A 23,164-nucleotide genomic window follows, 5' to 3' on the forward strand; every position below is an offset into this window, starting at 1 on the left:
TCACATGAACGTACATGAACGTGCAGCCGGACCTTGTAAACAATGGGCTGGAGATCAACACAGAGAGAGGGTGTGTGAGGTCATGCTATACTCCAGATGAAATTACACCTCTAGTTCTTCACATAGCAATTTTTTAATTCCTTCAATCTAGAAATGATGAATTTCGCTTATTGCTCCTTCAAACTGCTTCCTCTATAGCCTTCACTTTAGCTCGATGTGTTGATGCCAATATTGCTGCACAGGAGAGAAAATCTATGGGAAAATGCATGTGTAATGACATGCATGTGAGAAGACTGACTGGATGTGGAAAAACTGAGACATATCTTTGCACTAATTTTTTCTTATTTGTAAATGATTATTGATAAACATTTTCAAAATGTACTTGTACTTCTTTATACTAAAAGAAAGGAAAAAATGGAGGTGTTGTTAGTTATAGATTATTATGCAATGGTTTTACTGGTCTGGCCCACTGAGATCACATTGAGCTGTGTGTGGCTCATGAATTTAAATGAGTTTGACACCCCTGCTCTAAAACAATCAGTTTTTCTTTTAAAATCAATGCCCGGGATATTCCAGCAGCATTTCAGTCTGTTCCAGCCAATTAGCAATATTTTTTATTATTGGCTTCTGTTTCCAACAGACTGATTTCCCACTGTCCAGGAAGCAATTTTCATTTCAGCGATGCATTACCACTTAACAGAAAATGAATGCAGGCTTGTGAGCTGATTTTCATCCCATAATGTAATGAAGGAAACCACTGGCTGCCAGTGTTGTAGGAAATCAATTTAAGAACCTGTGGTTTGCCTCAGAAAATGGCAATTAATAATGTAAAACAGTAAATGGGCTAAAACCACTGCCCACTCAATATTACTCGATTAATATCATCACTCAGATGTCTGTTGTTCATTTCAGAGCTCTTCTACACTTCACCTAATCAGTGTTTTCCTCCATCCTTCTGTCTCAATAAGGTGACATGGCAGAAGCTGGTGAATGGCACTAAGCAGAACGTGGCGATCGCCAATCCCTCCCTGGGTGTGTCCGTGGCCCCACCCTACAGGGACCGTGTCACCTTCAAGAATGCAGCGGTGAGGCGGCGGACTCCAACTTTAGAGGACACCACCATCACCTTCTCCTCCCTCCGCCTTTCCGATGAGTCCACCTACATTTGTGAATACACCACATTCCCTGCAGGGAACCGAGAAAACACTGTAAACCTCACCGTCTATGGTAAGACACAGTGGTGACGATCTGATTCTCAAGTAAAATACAGGTTGATAGTCAGTGTCACATATGGAGGAGGATGGTAAATGTAGAGACACATAATCTGACGTTAAAGCAAACTTAAATTTCAGCTTTGTAAGGATCAAACAAACAAGATATAAACTTTCAATCAGTGAGTTTGTGGTGCTTATAAGCATTTTTTTTTTCTTTACCTCTGGGCAGAACCAGGCTAGCAGTTTCCCCGTTTCCAGTCCACTGCCAAACCAAGATAACTGTCCTGACTCTAGCTTTATTAAAGTTAAATACACAAGAGTGGCATTGACCTTTTCATCTAACTCTAAAGCAAATAAGTTTATTTCCAAAAATGACTCACAGTCCTTTTGAAGATGACATATAGTTACACTGGTAGTCCTCACTGAAAAAGCAACATTCTCGTTTTTTAATTAAACTACTGTTTCCAAGGTCAAGAATGAACTGTCATACACAAAAAAAAATTATGTACAGTTAAATGAATGCAGAAATATTTTGAATTCAAAGTTGACATGAGATTAAAAATGCCTTTTTAACATGTTCAGATCACATCCCTGGACATTTTGTGCACCTGTTTGACAATATATGCCAAAAAATTACAACAAAAACAGTTTCTTCAGTGTTGTTTTTTAAGAATTTAATAGGTATTTCACCCTTTTTGTTTTCAACTTTAAGTCCTAGTTGCATGGGATGAACATTACCTGTAGATCATAAATGATGAAGTGATATTTTGTAAAATTTCCAGGGCACCAGCTTGTTTTTAGAAAATGGTGTTGCCATGCCAATTTTGTAAAACAGAGCCTGATGGGTGATCTCAATCAGGAGACAGAAGAATGAAATAAAGATAAAGTTTAATGCAGAATATGAGTGCATATCTGAATGCAGATTATTTGTGCTGGTAAGATTCTACAAAAGTCTGTAGCACTTGGACACTGGAGGGAGATTATTTGTGATCGTGGAACATCTGAATGGCAGCAAGATAAATTCCCCCATGGAGTTTAGGAAGTGGTGGAGGTGGCTGATGACAAGGTTGATGACTGATGAGGCAAAATGAGGCTGCATCCAAGAAGACTAGGCGGTGATGGGGAGGTGCATGGCTGCAGCATGAAAAGACTGCGGGCAGTAAAAAAACTAATTAAAATGAGGAAAGTAAGACGATAGGCTGACAGAGAAAGTGTGTCGCTGTGCTATTGGTTAATTGCGAATCAGCTGTAGAAAAGCTGATGACTCGATTGACAGCCCCAGGCAATGACACCTAGAGATAGTGAGCATGTGTGCAAGGAGTGAATGGCAGGGTGAGGAAGAAAGTTACAGCCTAAGCTTAAAAAAGTAGTGTCCACCTCACTGAACTTTCGCTAAAGCTTCATTTGTTAATTAGGTGACTGCTATTCATATTTACTGTGGTGTCAAAGTTAAAGCTCTTACCTGCCAGCACCTTAATCAGGCTGTCATAAATTCAACATTATAATATATTATCATGCTTGTGTTTGTTATAATTCCCTCAGTTCGTCCAACAACTCAGATGAGTCTGTCCACGCCGACGCTGGTGGCTCGATCATCTAATCTGAAGACACCGGTGGCCACTTGCATCTCTGCCAATGGAAAACCACCTGGTACCATCAGGTGTGTGTGTTAATGTGTTCCTTAGTGGATGGATTGGAGTGTTTTACAACAGCATGTTCGCTGAGCTTGTTTGGTGACGATGCCGCCCTATTTGTTTAAAACCCACTGGACTATGAATCAGCCTACATCGATGTATCCTAGTGTCGTGACCATGATTCCTTGTCGATGTGAGCAGGTGGGAGACGAGGGTGCCGGGAGAAGTGTCCACCCGAGAGTACAGGAACTCAGACGGGACCTTCACTGTTCAGAGCGACTACATTTTGGTGCCCAGCAGAGAAACGCACAAGGAGACGCTGACGTGTGTCACCTCTTACAACGAGGAGGTCTTCACTGACAGTGTCACCCTCGATATTCAGTGTAAGTCATTTCCACACCAAGCAATAAGCTCATAACTACACAGGTAAAAAACTACTCCAAGCTCATTGTCTGCTATATGTATTTGTTTGTGTTGGTACCAGATGAGCCAGATGTGTCGGTGGATGGGTATGATGGAAACTGGTACCTGAACCGAGAGAACGTCCAGCTGAGCTGCCAAGCGGATGCCAACCCGGCCGTCTCTCTGTATCAGTGGAGAGTGTGAGTACAACTCTGTTAGTTTGTGTTTGACTTAAACTGACTGTCAGTGTGAGACCACCTTATTACAATGGATCAATCAGGCTGTGAGGTGTCTGGCCAAATTGTGAATAATTTGGAGAGTCTATTCTCGACAGCAACTTTCACTATTTCTTCAGTTAGGTGGACAAAATGTTGATTACAGAGACTCTTAGTTTCACTACTTGTGTGCACTTGTAGTTAATGTTCATTATTTTCTGCAGGATTAACGGCACCATACCAAGCAATGCTGAGATCCGAGACAACGTCCTGACCCTGAAAGGGCCAGTCACGTATGACCTGCAAGGCACTTATGTGTGTGATGCAACCAACAGCATTGGGACACGATCAGCCTCTGTGGAGGTCAGCATTATAGGTACGTTTACCTGGAGTCTGTGGTCACTGGATTTCACACTTTCTCTACCCCCAAAGTTTCTGTGAACAAGAAAAGTGTATTTATTGTTGTGTGTGTGTGTGTGTGTGTGTTTTCTCTGTAGAAAAGCCTCTACCGCAGATCGCAACAGGTGATGTCATCAGCGTAATCGCCTTATTACTGGCTGCTGGAGTGCTCATGGGCATCACCATCACGGTCCTGGTGCTCAAAATAAGAAGTAGAAAAGATGACTCCTCGTATGTAAACAGTCTGTCATTCCTCAGTTGTCCCAGCATGCTTTGTGTCCTCTTTAACCATCTCATTGTCTAACTTTTATTCTCTGTGATCAGAAATGACTCTCCGTCCAGAAAACTGTCCCAACCAATAAGGAAAAGACCAGATGACATCCAGGTAACCTTTGTGTTGTGATTGTTTTTTATCACAGATTTATAACAGAGTTTACAATAGAAGTAATGCTACTACTAGGCTGGCTGAGGCAGTAAAGCGGCATTTATACTTGTGCGGTGGTGTGTCTGTGTCCCTCTGCAGTTAAAACACTAGTCGGCGGCAGGGTTTCTGTGAAGTGCTGTAAAGTTTAGTTGATTCAAAACACACATTAAACATGGCAAAACAGCAACAATTTCAACCGCAAGAACACAAATCGGCTTCACTGTAACTCGCAGCACTTGTCTTTTGCTGGACACATTTCCCCACAAATATAACATGCTAATGTTTTTAGCACAAGCCCATAGCATTTTACTTTGTGTAAATTAGCCTAGCGACAAGCAGAGATTTCCTCTGCTCATATAAAGCCAGGATAAATCACACACGATACATTAATAAAAAGACAGGAGGTCTGCATCGCTGTGATGTGTAGTAACATTTCTGGGGACATGCATGTCAGGCTACAGCGTCAGTTCAACGCAGAAGTATACATCCCACATAAGCCGTACAATCTGACAACAATGCAGTCACCGGGTAGCTGATAATAATAACACATAATGCTACTATTACAGAAAACAGGAGCATCTATCTATACAAATTTTATTTATCTTCATGCTTCATCATGTGTACCATCATGTGAGTGTAATTAACATTGGTGAATATTGGCCTCCCGTTCATTTCCATTCAATGCAAGCAGAGGGGTGTATAAACATTTGCTTCTGATGGAAAAGCAAATTTGCATCTTCTCAGTGAGTGGAGTTCAACTTTGGTGAACTTTGACTGGTAAAGCTGCAGTCGCAAGCAATAGCAATGAAGTATGTGTGGAGGAGACACTGATAGTTGCCGTGTTTAACCAGCGGATACAGTATAATATTGGCAAACTGCCCCACATGAGAGTTACTCCCTCGCTGGCAGTGAGTCGGGAGAGAAGCATGGTACATGAGAAAATTGAAAATGTACCATTAACATCATATTTCTCTGTATTTATGAACAAGCTAGCTTTTCTTGTCCATCACATCAGGCACTGCCTACATTTAGCACTAATATCGCCTCAGCAGGTGATAGTCACTGGCCTGCATTCGCCCTTTTTCACATCCACTAACACAGACCGGTCACCTGTCACATAGTGAGGAAGTTCACTCACATAACATGACGTCATTGATAGCAATAAGATCAACCCCACCCTCTCTTTGTTCCTTACTAAAAATTTTCCTTGCAGCTTCATGAATAGCTCTCAAAAGGAAGCTCTTAGTAAGGACCTTTCAGTGCCATTTACAAGGACTCCAAGTGATAAGATCCTTTGTGATTACCGCCCCAGACGATATATTTAGTACTTAGAGTGTGTTCTGCTGTGTTTGGTGATATGTAAGTAGCTTTAGTAAGATTTAAATATAATTTAATGTTAACCTTTTGATAATCTAAACTCCTGTCTGATATTTCAACATTTTGTGTCCTGCCAACGTATTCATATTTTTGCAAAGGTTGTGTATTTATAAAGAAAATTGCTCTTTAATGTCTTAAGATGCAGAGTAAATATCAAATGCTAAAGTGTTTTCAAACACACTGATTAGAGCCGTGCTGCATTATGTGAGGTCACCAAACTCCTGATACTTAAAGGCCTCACAGAAAAAACATTTTGACATGTCACAGTAGAAAAAGCAGTAATAAAATCAATGATGGCTGAATTCCATTTAGCTGCTTCAGTTTCAGGATTTTGCTGTCATGCATGCTGATTCATTAGCACACTGCCATGACTTACTAGGACACCTGATCGTTAATGTCATTAGTTACACCTGTGCTTTCCCTGCTATGGCAAGTTAAAATGCAAACAAGGCCCATTGTAAGTGAACGATAAAGGTGTAAAGCACTCATTAAAACTTGACTAAACAAATACAACAAGTGCACAAATATGATCAGAGGATTTTCTTTGTCTTATATGACCACAAATAGGTTCAGAATATTAGTAACACTTGAGTATTTTTAGTGATATTTGGCTTTTATATTGCCACTGTGAGAAATATCTACAAAAGTTTTAAAGGCACCACACACGTACACAGGTGCTTTCAATAGTCTGGCTGATTAGACTTCTGCTCAGGTTTTGGGTCAATAACAGTGATAAAGATGTAATTTGTCCTGCCCTATCTAAAGAGCGAGGGAGAATTCAATCGAAGACAATCCTCACTCTGCATAACCTGTGCGTTTATCACAGCACTTGCAGCAAGATTCTCTGCAGCTCTTATTGGAGATCAGCCCTGATTTATGTAGACACACAGAACTCTCTGGCTATCGTTACTCTGTTCTTTATGTGGAAGCTCTGCACTATGTTCTGTATGAGAATGAATGTATTTAAGGGCTCAGTCATAACAGCATTTTGTAACTGCAAAATGTTTACCAAAATCACTTTAATGTAATCATATGAATCTGTGTGATCAGAGGATTTCTTTATGGAGGTCTTTGCATTAATGTGAACTTGTGATGGCGGCCAGTTCGAAACTGTCTGAACTAAAGGTGGGTGATATGCCCAAAATCTTCTATCACTATATGTTATTTTATGCCAAGTTAATGGTACTTCATGACACAGTAATTGTTCTGTAAATTCAATGAAGTAATGGTTTAAAATAACCTGTACTTAACCATTTTTGATTATATTTTTCTTTTATTTCGAACTTTAATTCATACAAAACCAAACTGCCTCACATGAGACGACACTTCAGATAAAACAACAGGCTCGAGACAGTAAAACTAAACTGCTTTTAAAATGAAAGCTTTAAGGTTCCTGAGAACAATCATTTCTGTATTTACAACTTCATTCACCTCCTCCATGTCTGCCGAAATCACAATACCTTGCGAGGCAGCTGGATTCACAAGATGACGCAAGAATTCAAAGAATTCAAAACACCTGCTAACATCTGGCTTGTGTATGTAATGGGAAAGGTTACAATCAGCATTCAAACCAAAATGACTCTGCAGTAGTCATGGGTATTTATTGGCTGTGGCACAGGAGTGATAGTGTGAAAGAAAGACTGAAGAAGTACGAGATAAATAAAAATAAGTAACCATCGTAACACTGTCACTGGCCTCCATGCTGCTTTCCACTGTTCACTAACCTATTTTCTGGTTGGCCGTGAAGTAGAACGTGAAACAGAAGTTGAAAAAACAGAAAGGCATGCTTGTTTACTGCAGAGCCATGTACATGGTTCAGTTTTACTGACAATAGAGTGCTCCAGTGATCTTTTCCTGTAGGCTGATGTGGAAGTTAGCATTGCCCTGGTTCCCTCGTCAAAAATCTGTGGGATTCTGTGAGAAACAAGCGTTTATGATTCTTGCATGTTTTGATCAGCAAAATAATCGTCACAAATAAACACCACTTTCATGATTATTGAAGTCTAAATGCAATTGCCATAAGAAAAAACTAACGTTAGGCTATAAACAATCTATACTAAGGTGGCGTGACTGAACGTTGCCGCTATAGCATGGCTGTAAAGCTATGTTTGGTGTGATGACGTTCTGTAGTCTAAGTAACCCCCTTTTGTAAGACATAAAAGTTTCAAAATTAACGCGTGGAGTAATTACTGGTGTATTTTATGTCATAGAACAAAACATAAATGTCTCTTTGGCGTGTGTTCACCACAGACCTTATCTCAGGCATCTAACCAAAAACCCATTCAAAAAAATCATTGACACCAAGACCAGGGAACTGGGAGTGGCAAAGTGCTGACTAATTTCAGGGTTTTAGGACTCATTCCTCGGGCACTCTATGAGAAAGGAGTCTCTAGCCTGTTTCTAGCCTATTTCCCGTGTTTAAAAAACCTGCGTACACATGTTAATTCCGTGGAAAAAGGGTATAATTTGCTACATAGCCTGCCCCTAATAGCTCCCCTGGTAGAAACTGTATTGCCAAATCTCTTCCAGTGGACATATTTTAACTGTATATAGCGTCATATCTCCCAACCCTTGTTTTAACAATGCTGACCTTTAATATAACAGAGAGAGGCGGGCCCACTCATTAAAACATGGGTGTGGGCCCGCCTCTCTCCGTTCTCTTTGTCAGAAGGTCAGAAACTTTACAGGGTACCTTTAAGTACATACTAGATGTACTGTGTGCATGCATGTACAGTATATCCAGTACACACCAGTTGTAGAGTAGGTGTATTGTTTCTAATTCTGACGCATCTTCAATATGTGTCTGTCATTTCTCCACAGCACTCAGGACGGTTTTATGAAGAGCTTCCAAACACAGCGGACTACGTGAGCTACAGACTGGCCTGTAACAAGGAGGACTACCCGGAGCCGTACTCCCCTCCCATCAAGCCTCCTCTGTCATTTCTGCCCCACCACCCCTACCACTCCTCACAACCAACCACTGCAACCAGCAGCAGCAGTGGCACCAACACGCCAAAAAACACCTTCTCTCCTCCGTCACACACCACGGCCATCTTTAAATACCCCTCCGTACCGGGCATTTCTTCTCCTCCCCCAGGAGTGGCGGCATACACTTTTCCCAAAGAGCAGTATGTCTGAATAGACATTTTGTCACAAACTCAAACCTCTCAAGCGAGCTCAGATGAAACAACCCGATATGAACTCCAACCTTTCCTCACTGGAGGCTGGGAAAATGTGGTTAACCCTGGACTAGCAGGCAGTGTCCTTACACTGCTTGCAACATTGTGTTTGGCTCTGGAGGTCAAAGGACAATGCAGCTTTTGTTGTTGGACTTGGAACTCAGTCCAATTTTGAAACATTTTTTCTCTTTTGTCCGCTCTGTTATTGTGTTATCTATTCTTTGAAAAGGGAAGATTGTTGAACCGTGTTTCAGATGTTTAGGGCTAGAGGAAGGTCAAGTTAAAGATGATTTGACTGTCATGTTAAAACTTTATATTGCATGGATGTATTACATTTGATTGGAAAATATTCCAAACTAACTGGATAGGATCATCTCTTGATGTCCGATGTTGTTGACCCTATCTTCTATGGTATCATTTTGTAAAAAAAAAAAAAAGAAAGAAGGAGAAAACCAAAAAAAATTAATTATTTCCTGCTGTATCTCTAATGCCCACTCTCTTTATCCTGCATCATACACTGACAATCCCTTTACTGAGGAACAGCAGACCTCACCTTTTGGTTTTACCTCCTGCTCGTCTGTAATACTTTTACTGTGCTTGTATTTTGTATCGTTTATGTTTTTCTCGCAAAGAAAATAATTTTAAAGCATTTTTATTTACTGAAGACATTTTGTTGATATATGAAATTGATGTTTTTATTCGTGATATTTGTGGATTTTAGTATTCATTGACACTGGTTGTTGGATGAGCCTTGAATTTTTAGCATTTAAATAAAAATGATTATGTAAACTTGTTTCAGCAGTGACTGTGAGATCGAAACTCGTGGCAGACAGAATGGCACGAGGAGAAAGAGTGGGTGGTTTGGTGCAGCATCAGCAGGGAGCGTTGAACTGGACCGTCATGTTGAAGAGGAAGCTGAGCTGAGGCAAAGATCTTGATTTACTGGTCCATCTATGCATCTATGGTCCAACCCTTTCCCTATGAGCTTTGGGTAGTGACCAAAGAATTAGATTGCAGATACAAGTGGCCAAAATGGGTCTGGCTGGATGTTAGCACTATCGCAAAAATTAAGCATTGCAAACATTAGCACTGAGCTCTGCCTACAGCCTCACAGAACCGCCAGCATGTCTGTAGACTCAGTCCTGTTGCACTAATTACTCAGGATTGTAGTTACCATTTTTTGTAATCAGAAAACTGCAATCCTATTAAACATAGTCTGTGCAGCTCTGACCTAGTTATGGGGACACATGACACAGTTCCCTACAGTAATGTTTCATGGATTTTAATAATCGTCAGTGTACATGGCCTGAGGTGAACTTCCCTCTCTGCAAAGCAGCCTGGATCATCATCCTGTTTAAAGGGGATCATTTCCATGTCCACTTCTTCAAAAAGCATAAAGATCTGATCTGATGGGGTGTCCATTGGCTCAGTGGGTAGAAGAGGCACCCCATGTACAAAGGCAACGTCCTGCAGTAGTCACAGGTTCGATTCCAGCCAATGGCCCTTTGTTGTATGTTGTCCCTTCTCTCTCCCCTTTCATATTTCTAACTGTCCTGTTATTAAAGGCCAAAAGTCCCAAAAATAATCTTAAAAATCGTCGTCATCATCATCATCATCAAATGAGAACACAAAGAGCCAACAATCTGGGAAGAAAATCCTACTTGAATCCATTAAATAATCTTGTTGCAGTTCAATAAGAATTGTTTTTTTATTTGACGCTCAAGGAGATATAAAGTAATGCAAGTTACAGACTACATAAAACACTACTGTTTGGCTATTATTTCCAAAGGTTAAATCTAATATTAGAGCTTCAGAGCGCATTAAAGAGGCAATAATCAATTATTTTTACATCAACAATGGATCACCTGGCTTGTATGTGAGAGAGGTCACTTGTAGTGATGAACCCGCAGAGAATTATCACACGACTTTAGTTTCCCTCAGCTGTATTGGTTCAGTGTCACTGGTCTTGTAATGTAATTTAGGTTGCACCAGGCAGCTGTATTAAGCAAAAAAAGCTCTAAAAATCCTGACTTTAAATACCTTCTCAGAATCAAACAGCTGACAGACAGAGTTAGCAACCAGCTGGTGATCATGGTGGAGCATTTACCAGCATTTACAAGTGTGGATATAAACATGACACCCCACTGGCTTAAAACAACCTAAAGCACATTTGTTTCACTTCTATATCCACTCATAGCTATAACCATGAGATCTACCACACACACAGTATCATTTACAGTTTCTGTCAGAGTCCCAGGCTGCCTTTTCGGCTGCCTTTGTGTGCTGATGAAATCCCTAACAAATAACTCCCAGCTCCTCCAACAAACAAGCTACAGAGCCACGGCGTCCAGCTCTCATGGTGCGTTCACAGACTTTTCAGCCTTAATGTTTGGCATCAGCTTCAGCAGCCAGCTTGGCAGGCCCGAGTTTTCCCTTTTTTCATATCTTTTTTCTCTTCGGCTGCATCTTTCCATTGCACAGTGAACTTTATAGTCAAAGCTTTGGAGAGTATAGGTTCACTGTCAGAAGGCTGGGGCTGCCTTTGGTGGACCAGGGAGATGCTGGTTACGTCTTGCTTTCACAAACTGCCTGTCTTTTTTGCACAAAACCAATTATTATTATTATCAGGATGAACTTCTAATTATAATATTTTTGACTGTATCTTCATAATCTAATCTATCAGTTCATTCATCTTTGTATAATTTCACTTGATTGCTGTGTTATTTCGTTATATGGATTTAACTAAGCTGTTCTCAAACTGTGGCTGACTCGGTGTCTGTTCAGGTTCTGCTGCATCTCAGTCTCTGCCAAGTGAGGAAAACTGACCTCTGTCCTGCATTCATTCATGACGCACGTCTCACATTACATACTCATGGCTCCACTTAACAGCTCCCCCTGCTCTCTTTCTCTTTTATAAACACATCACTCACGTTAGGATTCCTTAGAAAAACACTGAAAACGAATAACTGTTGCGGGGATGTGCATGTGCAGGATCAGCATCTCATTAACTGCGACTTTACATCTTTAAATGGTGGCCCGCTGTGTTGTGGTCACAGCATGTCGCTGTGAGGAAACACAGACCATCCCCTGAGAGATGCCAGATTTCTAAATCTATTTTAATCCTAATCCCATCAGTAGCGTTTACTCTGCTCTCCGGTCCTCACGTGACCTCTGAAATTAAAATCTGGAGGCCAAGATGACCAACGGGGGAAATCTAGTCATTTGTTGTTTGTGTAACATGTAATATTTTTGTATTTAAACTTGTCCTGAAACAAAGAAAGAGAAAAACGGAACATCTAAGACTCTATAAACCCCCTTTAATCCCTCTTTGTTGTGTGCATGCACTGTCATGCTGTCTGAAAAATTTGTATCTGCATTAATCAGCATTTTGTCACATGATATTACAGTTTGAACAGGGTGAAAATGTGAAAACTGGCATGCAATGCTATGAAAAAAGAGATCTAATTGCAGATAAACACGAAGGCCTGTGTGGAGGAATGTTCATGGATACATTAGTTAATGTGCAGGTGTGTGCGTAAGTGCATGTGTGTGTGGAAGGCTAACCCGTCCACCCATGCGTCTGCCTTGTATAATAGATGAGCTCAGTATCACCGTGTTATTCTAAACCCGCACGAGAAAGAAAGAAGGATAGAGGGATGGAGCGAAAGGAAAAACACATGAATTATTGATCCCAAATCAGTTTAGTGACCCTCCGTCCTCTTCCTACTCTCAGTCTAATGAAGTCAGTGCCTGCAACTGGATTCTCTAAGAAACATCGGGATCGGAGAGAAGAAAAGATGAGACCTCAGGCATCTGAGAGAAGCTGATGACAGGCAGTTGTTGTGGTCCCAAAGCTTCACTTTTTCATCATCTCTACTGCATTTTTTTTTTTTTTTTGAGTAAAGAGATTGTTGGACTCAGGATCATCATGATACCATGGTGGCCCAACTGCTAGGGCTGGCCTTTCTGTTTCTGCCTACCAGCCTGGTCACCTCTACGACATCTGGTAAGGGTTTTCCAGTGTCTTTGGATTCATTAACACTTATCTGAGTTGCTGTTAAAAATTGGTTTTCCATATAACATGATTTGAAAGTTTGATGAATATATGAAGACAATAAAGTGAGCTGCTGGGTAAAAGTTCTTTATCATTTATGGACTTTCGGCAGAATCTGTTGTAGTCCTGTACAGTATGACAAATTATTGATACTTGAGGCTGATATCAAGATGTGATACTGTAGTTTCATAACAATATATTGATGATATTCTTTTGTATGTATGTATATAAAACCATGCAACAAAAAATATTTGATACAGGTCACTCGAGTACAAAGTTTTACAGTTTAAATCAGGATATTTTCAGTCGTCTTCGGTGAAAAAACAATAGTGATGACACTGTTTCCAAACTTCCTTGATCATTTCTTCAGCATTTCCTTGCTGATAGTCACTTATTGGCCAACACATACACACTGATATGTCTGCATTGAGCTGATATTGACAGATACATCACCCTGGATGATCTATCATCAGGCTCTAATTCTGAGCAAACTGAAAATAAAACAAACATAATTATAGCGAAACATGTTTTGCTGTACTTGTGTGAGGAGTTTGTGTGATGCAATGTATAACAGTGGAACAGTTCACTGCATCGAAAGTCAATTTTGGAGGGAACAGGAAGAGATTAGCTAAAGGTCGAAAAGATAAATTGAATGTGGCTGGAAAAATAATTTGACTAATCCGATTATCTGTTTTTGGAATCCCTTATTAAACTATTACAATGTGTCTGAAACTTACAGTGCAATCAATCCTGTAACTCAACACTGGCAGGGCACACGACACCACCATCTCCCTTTCGTTCACACACACATGCACACACACACCTAACCTCACATTTAACTTAACCCCTTACTTTAACCGCTGACCCAGATATCATCTTTTTCCGAAATTGGGAAAATGACTTTCATCCCCAGGTGGATGAACCGTCCCTAATGAACCTGTCTTGAGTCTGGTGTGTGTCCCTAAAGTTAACTTAATTCACTCACACATCCTTCTCCTCCAGTGGTAAAGGTCAATCCCAACTGGGAGGTGGTGTACCGGGACGCCGATGTGTATGGCGTGGTGGGCAAAGCAGTGATCCTAGAGTGCGGTCCCACCTTACCTGACATGTACATATGGAGCTTCTCCAAGCCCGGGACTGAAGCCATAAGAGCTGTGGTGTATGATTTGGGGAAAGGACAGAGGATCCAGAAGCTGGCAGAGACACTCGGACAAGTCACGGTCATCACGAACAGTGCAGCTGTGAGCATCGAGAAACTGCCTCTTGCCGCACACGGCCTCTTCACCTGCCAGGCTTTCTATGACATAGAACGGGAGCCCAAAGTCTACTACTACTACGTGCACCTGACTGTCCGAGGTAAGACTTCCTGCACTTTGAAACACCTACCTTCTTCAGGCGGGGGCGTAGCTGAGGGGAGGGAGCAGATGAAGAATGATGTTCTTTAGAGGTATTAAACATACCTACATGTGTGACTTTGTCTTGAAAACAGTTCCCGTCACTAAGCCTTACCTCCTGATGAGTGATGTATCTCCAGTGGAGGGATCTACAATGTGGATGCGTTGCAATCTGGACAATGGGACCGGACCAATCCAGTATGTGTGGCAACATGAGACCCGCAATGGAAACATCTCAGCCTTTGCACAAGGCAACACCAACGTTATCAACGTGACCGACGTCAACCGCAATCATACAGGCTGGTATCGCTGTGTGGCCAGCAACGCCGTCAACAGCGAGAGCTCTAACCGGTTATGGCTGGACACCATCTGTGAGTAATTCTGTGTCAACCTTAAAAACATAAAGCCTCAGATGTAAAAACCAAGGCAGCTGTTTAAGGTCCTCAAAAGGGAGGAATTGGAGATGAGCCTGCACGACTGTTTTACACGACTATTTTCTTTTCTTTTCTTTGGCATTTGATGTGTGAGTAATCAATAAACTGCGTAGACGTGCATCTTCAGTTTTTGTCACACACAGAAAATGTCACCATGTAACATGCCTTGAATGATAACTTTGTTAAATCATTACTCACACTGTTTCATATTTTAGTCATAGGCTGGCTTTTGTCTGATTCAGATATTCATCTATTTCAATTTCTTCTCTTTGCTTTTCTTGGCATTTGAAAGACATGTTGTATTGTTTCTGCTTTGGCTTGTATCTCCAAAACTGCTTGTACTGTATATGTTAATACTTGAACTCTAGTGGTCTGAATTTGAGGAACACAGACAGAGTTGTAGCTACTGATGACACTGAGGTCAAAATTTTGGCAACCTGTGGAGAGTATACGCAGGTATATACGCCCCTCTTTTTCTGACTGTTTACAGTATCTACCTATCAGCCAAAAAGCCATTGGACTATATAAAAGAGTGCCCAACCCTCCATGGTAACCCACCCAGCTACCTAGTAGTACACTCACTAAGCTACTACTGCTCCGCCTGTAGCATGGTGTTGCTGTTTGGTCAACAGTCAACAGTTGACCTCCTGGGGCGCAAGACAAATTTCAGATTTTTTTTCTGGTGATGAAGTAAATCAAATCAAATCAAATCAAATCAAATCAAATCAAATCAAATCAAACGTCCATGCCCTTCATATCCTGACTGTGTTCATGTTTTTCCTCCTCAGTCGGCCCGGACATCCCTCAGATAGATGTGACTCCGTACAGTATAACAGAGCGTGGATATTCAGCCCTGGAGAGAGAGACTGTTTCTTTACTGTGTCAAGCCCAGTCCAACCCGGCCAGCCAGTACGTCTGGTTCTACAACAACTCCCAGGTCTACACCGGGCCGCAGTTAACCATCACCAAGATCCTCCGCATGCACACTGGCGACTACGCCTGCTTGGCACAGAACACCTACCTCAACACCCGCTCCAAAAAAACCATCAGCCTGACTGTCTACTGTGAGTGTAACCTCACACCTCTGATCTTGGACCGTGCCATCAGTCCTTCTGCTCCCCTGTGATCCTCTCTACTCAGTCCTCACCTGTGTTCCTCTGTCTTGATGCTGCAAATGGCAAGGAGTTTATTCGGATATGAAATTTATAGCACAGGATGAAGAGGACACAAATCCAGGATTTTCATCTTCACACTGAATCTCCTCCTTAAACATACCTCCCTGATCATTGTCACTTTCAGTTAAACCTCTTCTGTTTTCTGTGTTATGCAAAAACCTCCTTTGCTTCTTCTGTTTAAAACATCCATACTCCATTCAGTACCATCATCCCTCATATTTCCTGCTCCTTATACTCACTGAGACTTCAAAACAGACCCCAAAGCTTGCATATACACACACACACACAAACACACACACAGCAGAGTGTGGAAGTGCTGCAGACCTATTCTCCTGTTCGGGCCATCTGGGAAGTTGATGGGACTCTCTGGCAGGTACCTTGCTGTGATGTCACAGCCATGGCAAGTGTTGGCTGGCTAGAGGGCCGATGCTTGTCATTCTGCTCTCCTGTGTTCATTTGCTGGGCTTATGCATTTCTGCTAGATACTCAGATCATGTGTCTGACCTAAAACAACGCATGACCCATTAGAGATAGAGAGCATTTCCTTTTTAGATACATCTTTCATAGTAGAGACGACAGGCTTTGTAGTACTGACTTGACATTCATCTGTGTTACCCAGCTCTATCACAAGAGTAGGTTGTAAGTAAAAATATATCTAATAAAAAGCATATTTGATCTATAATCTTGGTAAGGTGATTCATATCCAACACCCTGAATACTGTAGCCCTCTGTGCAATTTCTCTGGTCCCGATGACCTCACATAACCTCCACTTTGCACATCACTGCCTCGTTACGCTGTATCTTATCCCCACAGACCCACCCGACGGCTCCCCCTCCTGTTCTGTGGAACCGGCTCTAAATCACACCTCTCTGAGACTGCTCTGCTCCTGGCCTGGTGGATTCCCATCCCCCTCCCTCCACTGGACTGGACACCTGAAACGAGCGGGACAAGACGAGGCTGACACAGGGCAGCAAACAAATCCACTGACCAACACTGCCATCTTGCTGCCGTCTGAAGGCCTGACTTCCAACGACACCTTGTTTACTTGCATGGGCTCCCACCTGGCACTCCAACAGAGCGCAGAGTGCAGCACGCACACATGTAAGGAAACAAAATGTTTTGTATTGCTCACTGTTCTCCAAACCTCTCACATCCCACTTAAAGCTCTTCTTCTCGACCAGATATTCCCCCTGCAGAGCCGGTGTGTTTTGCCTATGTGACTAACACCAAACAGTATCTGATGCTGTCCTGCTCCTGGGATGGAGGGGCCCCAAAGGCCTTGGTGTGGTGGGAGGGCCCGGGTAGCCAGGGCAAAGGCGGGGAGGAAAGCTCCAACATCTTGGTGCTTCGCTACGGCACTGCCCGCGGTGGGAAACCCTACACCTGCCATGCTAAGCATCCACTTCTGGCCCAAACCAAGACCTGCAGGCTCACACTGGGTCAGTGCACGTTGTCAGACACAGCTTACAACAAACTACAAGTATGATGCATTCACTCATTCATTTATACGTTGTCACCTGTAGAGGCTCCTGTGTTGCTGACACGGCGTCGAGTTGTGTCTGTATACGAGGGGAGTGATGTTCAGCTCACCTGCAACCTGAGGTCCAACTACCTTCCTGTCAGTGAAATCACCTGGTTTAACAATCAGGGCGTAGGCGTCCAAGACACCTCGAAGTATGTACTGCTGCGAACATCTGCATGGGCCAATCTGACTGTGAGAGACACAGATGAGATGAAAGACAGCGGCGAGTACAGATGCTCCACTTCTAATGCAGTCGGAGGAACTGAAATCAACGTCACTTTAGTGGTCAAGAGTGAGTTTTAGTTTTTATTTACATCTGTTGTCTTACTGTTAAAGCTTTTAAAGGGAATGGTTTGACATTTTGGAAAATACAATCGCTTTCTTGCCGAGAGTTAGATGAGAAGATTGATACCACTCTCATGTCTGTACAATTATCAGAGCACCCCATGCCACCTAATGCGACCCTGATCAGCGTGGTGTACAACAGCCGACAGCGAAACGAGGTGGAGCTGGAGTGGCAGGTAGACAACGAAGAAGAAGGAGGTTGGACAGGTTTCATCCTGCAGCACAGATTGGTGTCAGAGCGACCAGGAAGGAGAGGCAGCAACAATGATTCAGTGGAGGAGACGGAGGAGAGGATCGGTCCACCAGCCTGGTACCGTAACATCATCCAGGACCCAGAAGTCAGAAGTCATACAGTAGGGAGACTGATACCAACCATTACCTACCAGTTTCGCATCATACCCGTCAACCATCGCACCGTTGGACACCCCTCTGCAGCAAAGACTCCAGGTATAGTAAGTGAGCAGAGTGAGGCGAGTGTGGTCAGATACAGGACAGACAGGGGCTTAAGTTAGGGATGTTTTAAAGGGACAGTACACCCCAAATTAAGTTCTATTATACTGGAGAAAAGGCAGACATCTCTTCGGCCGATAACTCCAACACTCGGCAACTCCCACCAAAACAATGTAGACTGATAAATAGCACCACAGGAAAGAGGAAAAATGTGTATTTTTTATTCTGGGGTGAACTGTGCCTTTAACAAACAGACGAAAACTAGCAAAGGCAGGAGAAATAAATAATGTGACATTTTAAAAAGGTGACAGGTGAGTTAGGGGCATATTCAAACATTGTTGATGCTGGTGTCGTGCTGTGATTGCTGTTTAAATGTCTTTGATGACAGTCTAACATTTTTCTTTTTCTTTTTTTTGTTACCCACTTAGGTGAAAGACTCAAACACACACAAAAATACATACAAACAGTTACACACCCTTCACAGCTCCACACTTTCCACCCACTTCCTGTTTACCTCCTTCCCTTCCCTTCCCTTCCCTTCCCTGCTCCTTACCTTTCCTCTAACTGGCCCTGTGTGCCTTCTTTGTGTTAATTGTACCATGTGTAGCAGGATTTGATTGCTCTAACCAAGCCAGGTGATTGTTGAGGGTGTAGAAAGGGTTGTAGGTGTCAGGGTAGAGTAGACCAGTGGTTTTCAACCCCTGCACTGCCTAAAGCTGGCTAACACTAGCCACCATATGCTACCGGTCGTACCAGACCAAGTGAGGCTGCAGCAGCAAAACCAGACAGTGTATAAAACTGAGCAAGAGTGTGTTTTATTGCTTATAAATTCAACTTTTTATTTATAAGAGGACGAATTTGTTCTATCCTCTTTCATAAGTTACAGTCTTGCTTTAACAAAATCATTTTGTCAACCAAACCTATGAACAAACACTGTCAGTGAAGCTACATAACTCGACAATCACGAGTTCATTTCACAGTGCAAGAACAACACTGACGTGGGTTGAGAACCACTGGAGGGAACTGAAACATGATGAAAAAAAAAAGTGAGACTCTAATTAAGTTTTGCAACTGTCAGTGTTTTGTCAGAGGTGTACTATTTTGCAATGTGTAACTGTGATGTGTTGCAGCGGAACCACGCTACAATATGTACCCTGCTGTGATCGGAGCAGCGATAGGCGGGATGCTCATTGCAGCCATCCTCACAGCGCTGCTGCTCATCTTCATTATCCGCAACCGCAACAACAACCCTCGTGAGTCCCATACACAAGCACCAACGTCTTAATGACTTGAATAATAAAGCTGTTTTCCCCTTATGTTGCACTAATGCTCTGTGTTTCCTCTCCCAGGACTGCACGACATGCTGTTTGGTTTGTGAGTATCTGTATCCCTGTCTATCAACAATGAAAAATGTGTGATGATGTTAACAGGCATTTTGTGCACAGATATGCATTTTTAAAAGTTTGCTCTTTTGTTGTGAACAGGCAACACAGCCAGTCGAGGGAAAACATCAACTTCCCAGAGGATGAAGTGGTAGCCAGGTCGGAGGGAGGAATAGAGGAGATCGGTGAATCACCCAGTCCAGGCAAGATGAACCCACATCAAGCATGTTCATATAAGCCTACAGATGGACTATGTCAGGGTTACCTCACTGCCCCCACCTCCCTCCAACCCCATCTTTGCATTAATCCATCAAATACCTTATGTTTATAAAGCAGTAACGTCAGCATGCCATCATAGGCAGAGCAGATGGTCACGCTGAGCCAGACAACAGTATGCCACACAACACAAGAGCCACAGACTCTGAACAGCAGCCTGCTTTAGTACTCCTAACACACATCTTGCCTTGCACCTCAGTTTGTTGAATGAGTGACCGAACAAATACTCACATGCGAAAAGTGCACTGCTCAGTTTGCAGACTACATAGCTGCTCAGCTGCAGCACATTCACACATTTCCCCTTGTTCACAACTGTCATCTGTAACATCAACCTTCAACTCACAGGAGGACGACAGTAAAAATGAATCGACAATCCAGGAGGTTTTACTTTGAAGGGTATTTTGGAGGAAGAAATTAGGAACATAAGAAAATGAGGCAAAGAGGAAAATCAAGGAAACTAAGCCTAACAAAATACATATGTAGCCTTTCTTGTTTTAAGTTTTCCACAAATTAATACAGTTGGCTTTCAAAGTATTTCAAAGGTTCAGTGTGTAAGATTTAGGGTATTTCAAGCTGAGGATTGAACATTGCATCTAGCTGAAACTTCTCCCAGTTAGAATTCCTTCAGTGTTCATTGTTCAGGAGGTTTTTACCAGGAGCTNTCAAGGAAACTAAGCCTAACAAAATACATATGTAGCCTTTCTTGTTTTAAGTTTTCCACAAATTAATACAGTTGGCTTTCAAAGTATTTCAAAGGTTCAGTGTGTAAGATTTAGGGTATTTCAAGCTGAGGATTGAACATTGCATCTAGCTGAAACTTCTCCCAGTTAGAATTCCTTCAGTGTTCATTGTTCAGGAGGTTTTTACCAGGAGCTGAATCATCTGCAGAGGTCTCTTCCTCTCCAAAACAAATGGATCTGAGGCCTGTACTATGAAACCAGTTCAACTTACCCACGACCTCTTTTCGTTATGTGGCTTGACTAACCCTAACATTGGCCTTCTGAATAACNCGACATGCTGTTTGGTTTGTGAGTATCTGTATCCCTGTCTATCAACAATGAAAAATGTGTGATGATGTTAACAGGCATTTTGTGCACAGATATGCATTTTTAAAAGTTTGCTCTTTTGTTGTGAACAGGCAACACAGCCAGTCGAGGGAAAACATCAACTTCCCAGAGGATGAAGTGGTAGCCAGGTCGGAGGGAGGAATAGAGGAGATCGGTGAATCACCCAGTCCAGGCAAGATGAACCCACATCAAGCATGTTCATATAAGCCTACAGATGGACTATGTCAGGGTTACCTCACTGCCCCCACCTCCCTCCAACCCCATCTTTGCATTAATCCATCAAATACCTTATGTTTATAAAGCAGTAACGTCAGCATGCCATCATAGGCAGAGCAGATGGTCACGCTGAGCCAGACAACAGTATGCCACACAACACAAGAGCCACAGACTCTGAACAGCAGCCTGCTTTAGTACTCCTAACACACATCTTGCCTTGCACCTCAGTTTGTTGAATGAGTGACCGAACAAATACTCACATGCGAAAAGTGCACTGCTCAGTTTGCAGACTACATAGCTGCTCAGCTGCAGCACATTCACACATTTCCCCTTGTTCACAACTGTCATCTGTAACATCAACCTTCAACTCACAGGAGGACGACAGTAAAAATGAATCGACAATCCAGGAGGTTTTACTTTGAAGGGTATTTTGGAGGAAGAAATTAGGAACATAAGAAAATGAGGCAAAGAGGAAAATCAAGGAAACTAAGCCTAACAAAATACATATGTAGCCTTTCTTGTTTTAAGTTTTCCACAAATTAATACAGTTGGCTTTCAAAGTATTTCAAAGGTTCAGTGTGTAAGATTTAGGGTATTTCAAGCTGAGGATTGAACATTGCATCTAGCTGAAACTTCTCCCAGTTAGAATTCCTTCAGTGTTCATTGTTCAGGAGGTTTTTACCAGGAGCTGAATCATCTGCAGAGGTCTCTTCCTCTCCAAAACAAATGGATCTGAGGCCTGTACTATGAAACCAGTTCAACTTACCCACGACCTCTTTTCGTTATGTGGCTTGACTAACCCTAACATTGGCCTTCTGAATAACGTAGCTGGTAATCAACTAGTTCAGTCACCTCTGGGTTTTCCTATCCAGCCACGAGCAGCATCATCAGAACCATGAATGAAGTAGGCTACTTCATATCATATGAGATGAAATGGTACCGCGAGTGTTTGGGACTGTGATACAGTAAAATGTTAATGACGTGGGATGTAAACGATACTCTGTACCCTCGGCCTCGACTTGAATTACGTGCAGGTATCACTGAGCTATGGGCCTGTGTGACATTAGTATAGAACAGTACTGAAAACCCAAAGTTAACCCTTAAGTTACCTCGCTAACTTCGAATCCTGCTTCGTAGCACAGGTCTCAGGTGATTTAAACCAGTAAAACCTCTGAATAAAGCAAAAAAAAAAAAAATCAGTTCTGTCTGATGCTGCTTGTTGCAGACAGGCTTTCAACTACAGTGGCCAAGATGCAAAAATGTTATAATTGCCCTGTCTAGAGCCAGGGTTTGGTTTGTCCGTTCTGGGCTACTGTAGAAACATGTCAATCTCCATAAACAACAAGCTCCCTATGCAGATGTAAACGGCTCATTCTAAGGTAAAGAAAACATGATTATAATTTTCACACTAAAGGAAACATACTATTATATTCAATTTCTGCAAATATATCCCTATAAATTCTGCACACGGGACCTTTAAATCTTGTAGTCACCCAGTCAGCTCATTAGATTTTATCAGCAGTCTGTTTCAACCAGCAACAAACTTAATAGGCTTTGTGCTTGTCTACCTGATGCTGAACCTTGACATCTTTTCCTGGTCGTTTCCAGGTCCAACCATGGCTTTACCCCGGGCAGCTTCACCCCTCACCACCAGCCAAGCCCCTCCTCCTGGAGAAGAGCCTGTCAACGTCACCATCACTGTCAAGGCTACAGGCTCATAGTCGTACACGTGTATTGGAGACTCCTTCAGTTCTATTTTAACCTGGAATTTATAGTTTTGTAGACAGTTCGCACAATCATTACAGTATGTGTAGTCTGTGACTTAGATCTCAATTACAATAACGGTTCTCCTCTTAAATCTTTAGCTACAAACTTTGTCATACCGTCATCTGAAGCATGAACATCCATCGATTTCTATATTAAATATGTACTGCTCAGCCAACAGGAGTGTTTCTTTTTTTGTTTTAGTTTACTTTTGTTGTTAGCAGCTTATCTAAAAGGCTT

The 23,164-nt window shown here is 42.2% G+C and overlaps 2 protein-coding genes across 3 annotated transcripts in view; both read left to right on the forward strand.

Moving 5' to 3' along the window:
• The window catches only part of LOC126387798 (nectin-1-like), a 30,438-nt gene extending 20,844 nt beyond the window's left edge, over positions 1 to 9,594 (forward strand). The window contains exons 3-10 of the mRNA XM_050040469.1: positions 969 to 1,227; positions 2,757 to 2,874; positions 3,050 to 3,231; positions 3,333 to 3,450; positions 3,690 to 3,841; positions 3,963 to 4,095; positions 4,189 to 4,249; positions 8,486 to 9,594. Of these exons, the coding sequence (XP_049896426.1) occupies positions 969 to 1,227; positions 2,757 to 2,874; positions 3,050 to 3,231; positions 3,333 to 3,450; positions 3,690 to 3,841; positions 3,963 to 4,095; positions 4,189 to 4,249; positions 8,486 to 8,803 (1,341 nt within the window). The 3' untranslated portion in view covers positions 8,804 to 9,594. The remainder of the gene's footprint in view (positions 1 to 968; positions 1,228 to 2,756; positions 2,875 to 3,049; positions 3,232 to 3,332; positions 3,451 to 3,689; positions 3,842 to 3,962; positions 4,096 to 4,188; positions 4,250 to 8,485) is intronic.
• A 2,987-nt stretch (positions 9,595 to 12,581) lies between these two features.
• On the forward strand, positions 12,582 to 23,085 carry LOC126387885 (V-set and immunoglobulin domain-containing protein 10-like 2). Of its 2 annotated transcripts, none has more exons than XM_050040631.1 (12): positions 12,582 to 12,850; positions 13,901 to 14,254; positions 14,388 to 14,663; positions 15,515 to 15,790; positions 16,716 to 17,003; positions 17,084 to 17,341; positions 17,426 to 17,716; positions 17,863 to 18,216; positions 19,350 to 19,472; positions 19,569 to 19,593; positions 19,704 to 19,804; positions 22,769 to 23,085. In XM_050040631.1, exons 1-12 carry the CDS (start codon positions 12,781 to 12,783, stop codon positions 22,879 to 22,881), a joined length of 2,529 nt encoding a protein of 842 aa, XP_049896588.1. In that variant the 5' UTR covers positions 12,582 to 12,780; the 3' UTR covers positions 22,882 to 23,085. The 2 variants fall into 2 exon arrangements, with proteins under 2 accessions (XP_049896588.1, XP_049896589.1); XM_050040632.1 differs by lacking the exon at positions 19,704 to 19,804 and adding an exon at positions 21,016 to 21,116.
• Positions 23,086 to 23,164: the final 79 nt, after the last annotated feature.

This window comes from Epinephelus moara, chromosome 3 (assembly GCF_006386435.1).
Source record: "Epinephelus moara isolate mb chromosome 3, YSFRI_EMoa_1.0, whole genome shotgun sequence".
Classification (NCBI taxonomy): Eukaryota; Metazoa; Chordata; class Actinopteri; order Perciformes; family Serranidae; genus Epinephelus; species Epinephelus moara.

Bases quoted from the DNA above. Each gene is read 5' to 3' on its own strand.
- LOC126387885 (XM_050040631.1), top strand. From the start codon at position 12,781: ATGGTGGCCCAACTGCTAGGGCTGGCCTTTCTGTTTCTGCCTACCAGC. The intron at 14,255-14,387 runs GTAAGACTTCCT...TCTTGAAAACAG, and splicing joins CGTGCACCTGACTGTCCGAG to TTCCCGTCACTAAGCCTTAC. The intron at 19,594-19,703 runs GTGAGTATCTGT...TGTTGTGAACAG, and splicing joins CACGACATGCTGTTTGGTTT to GCAACACAGCCAGTCGAGGG.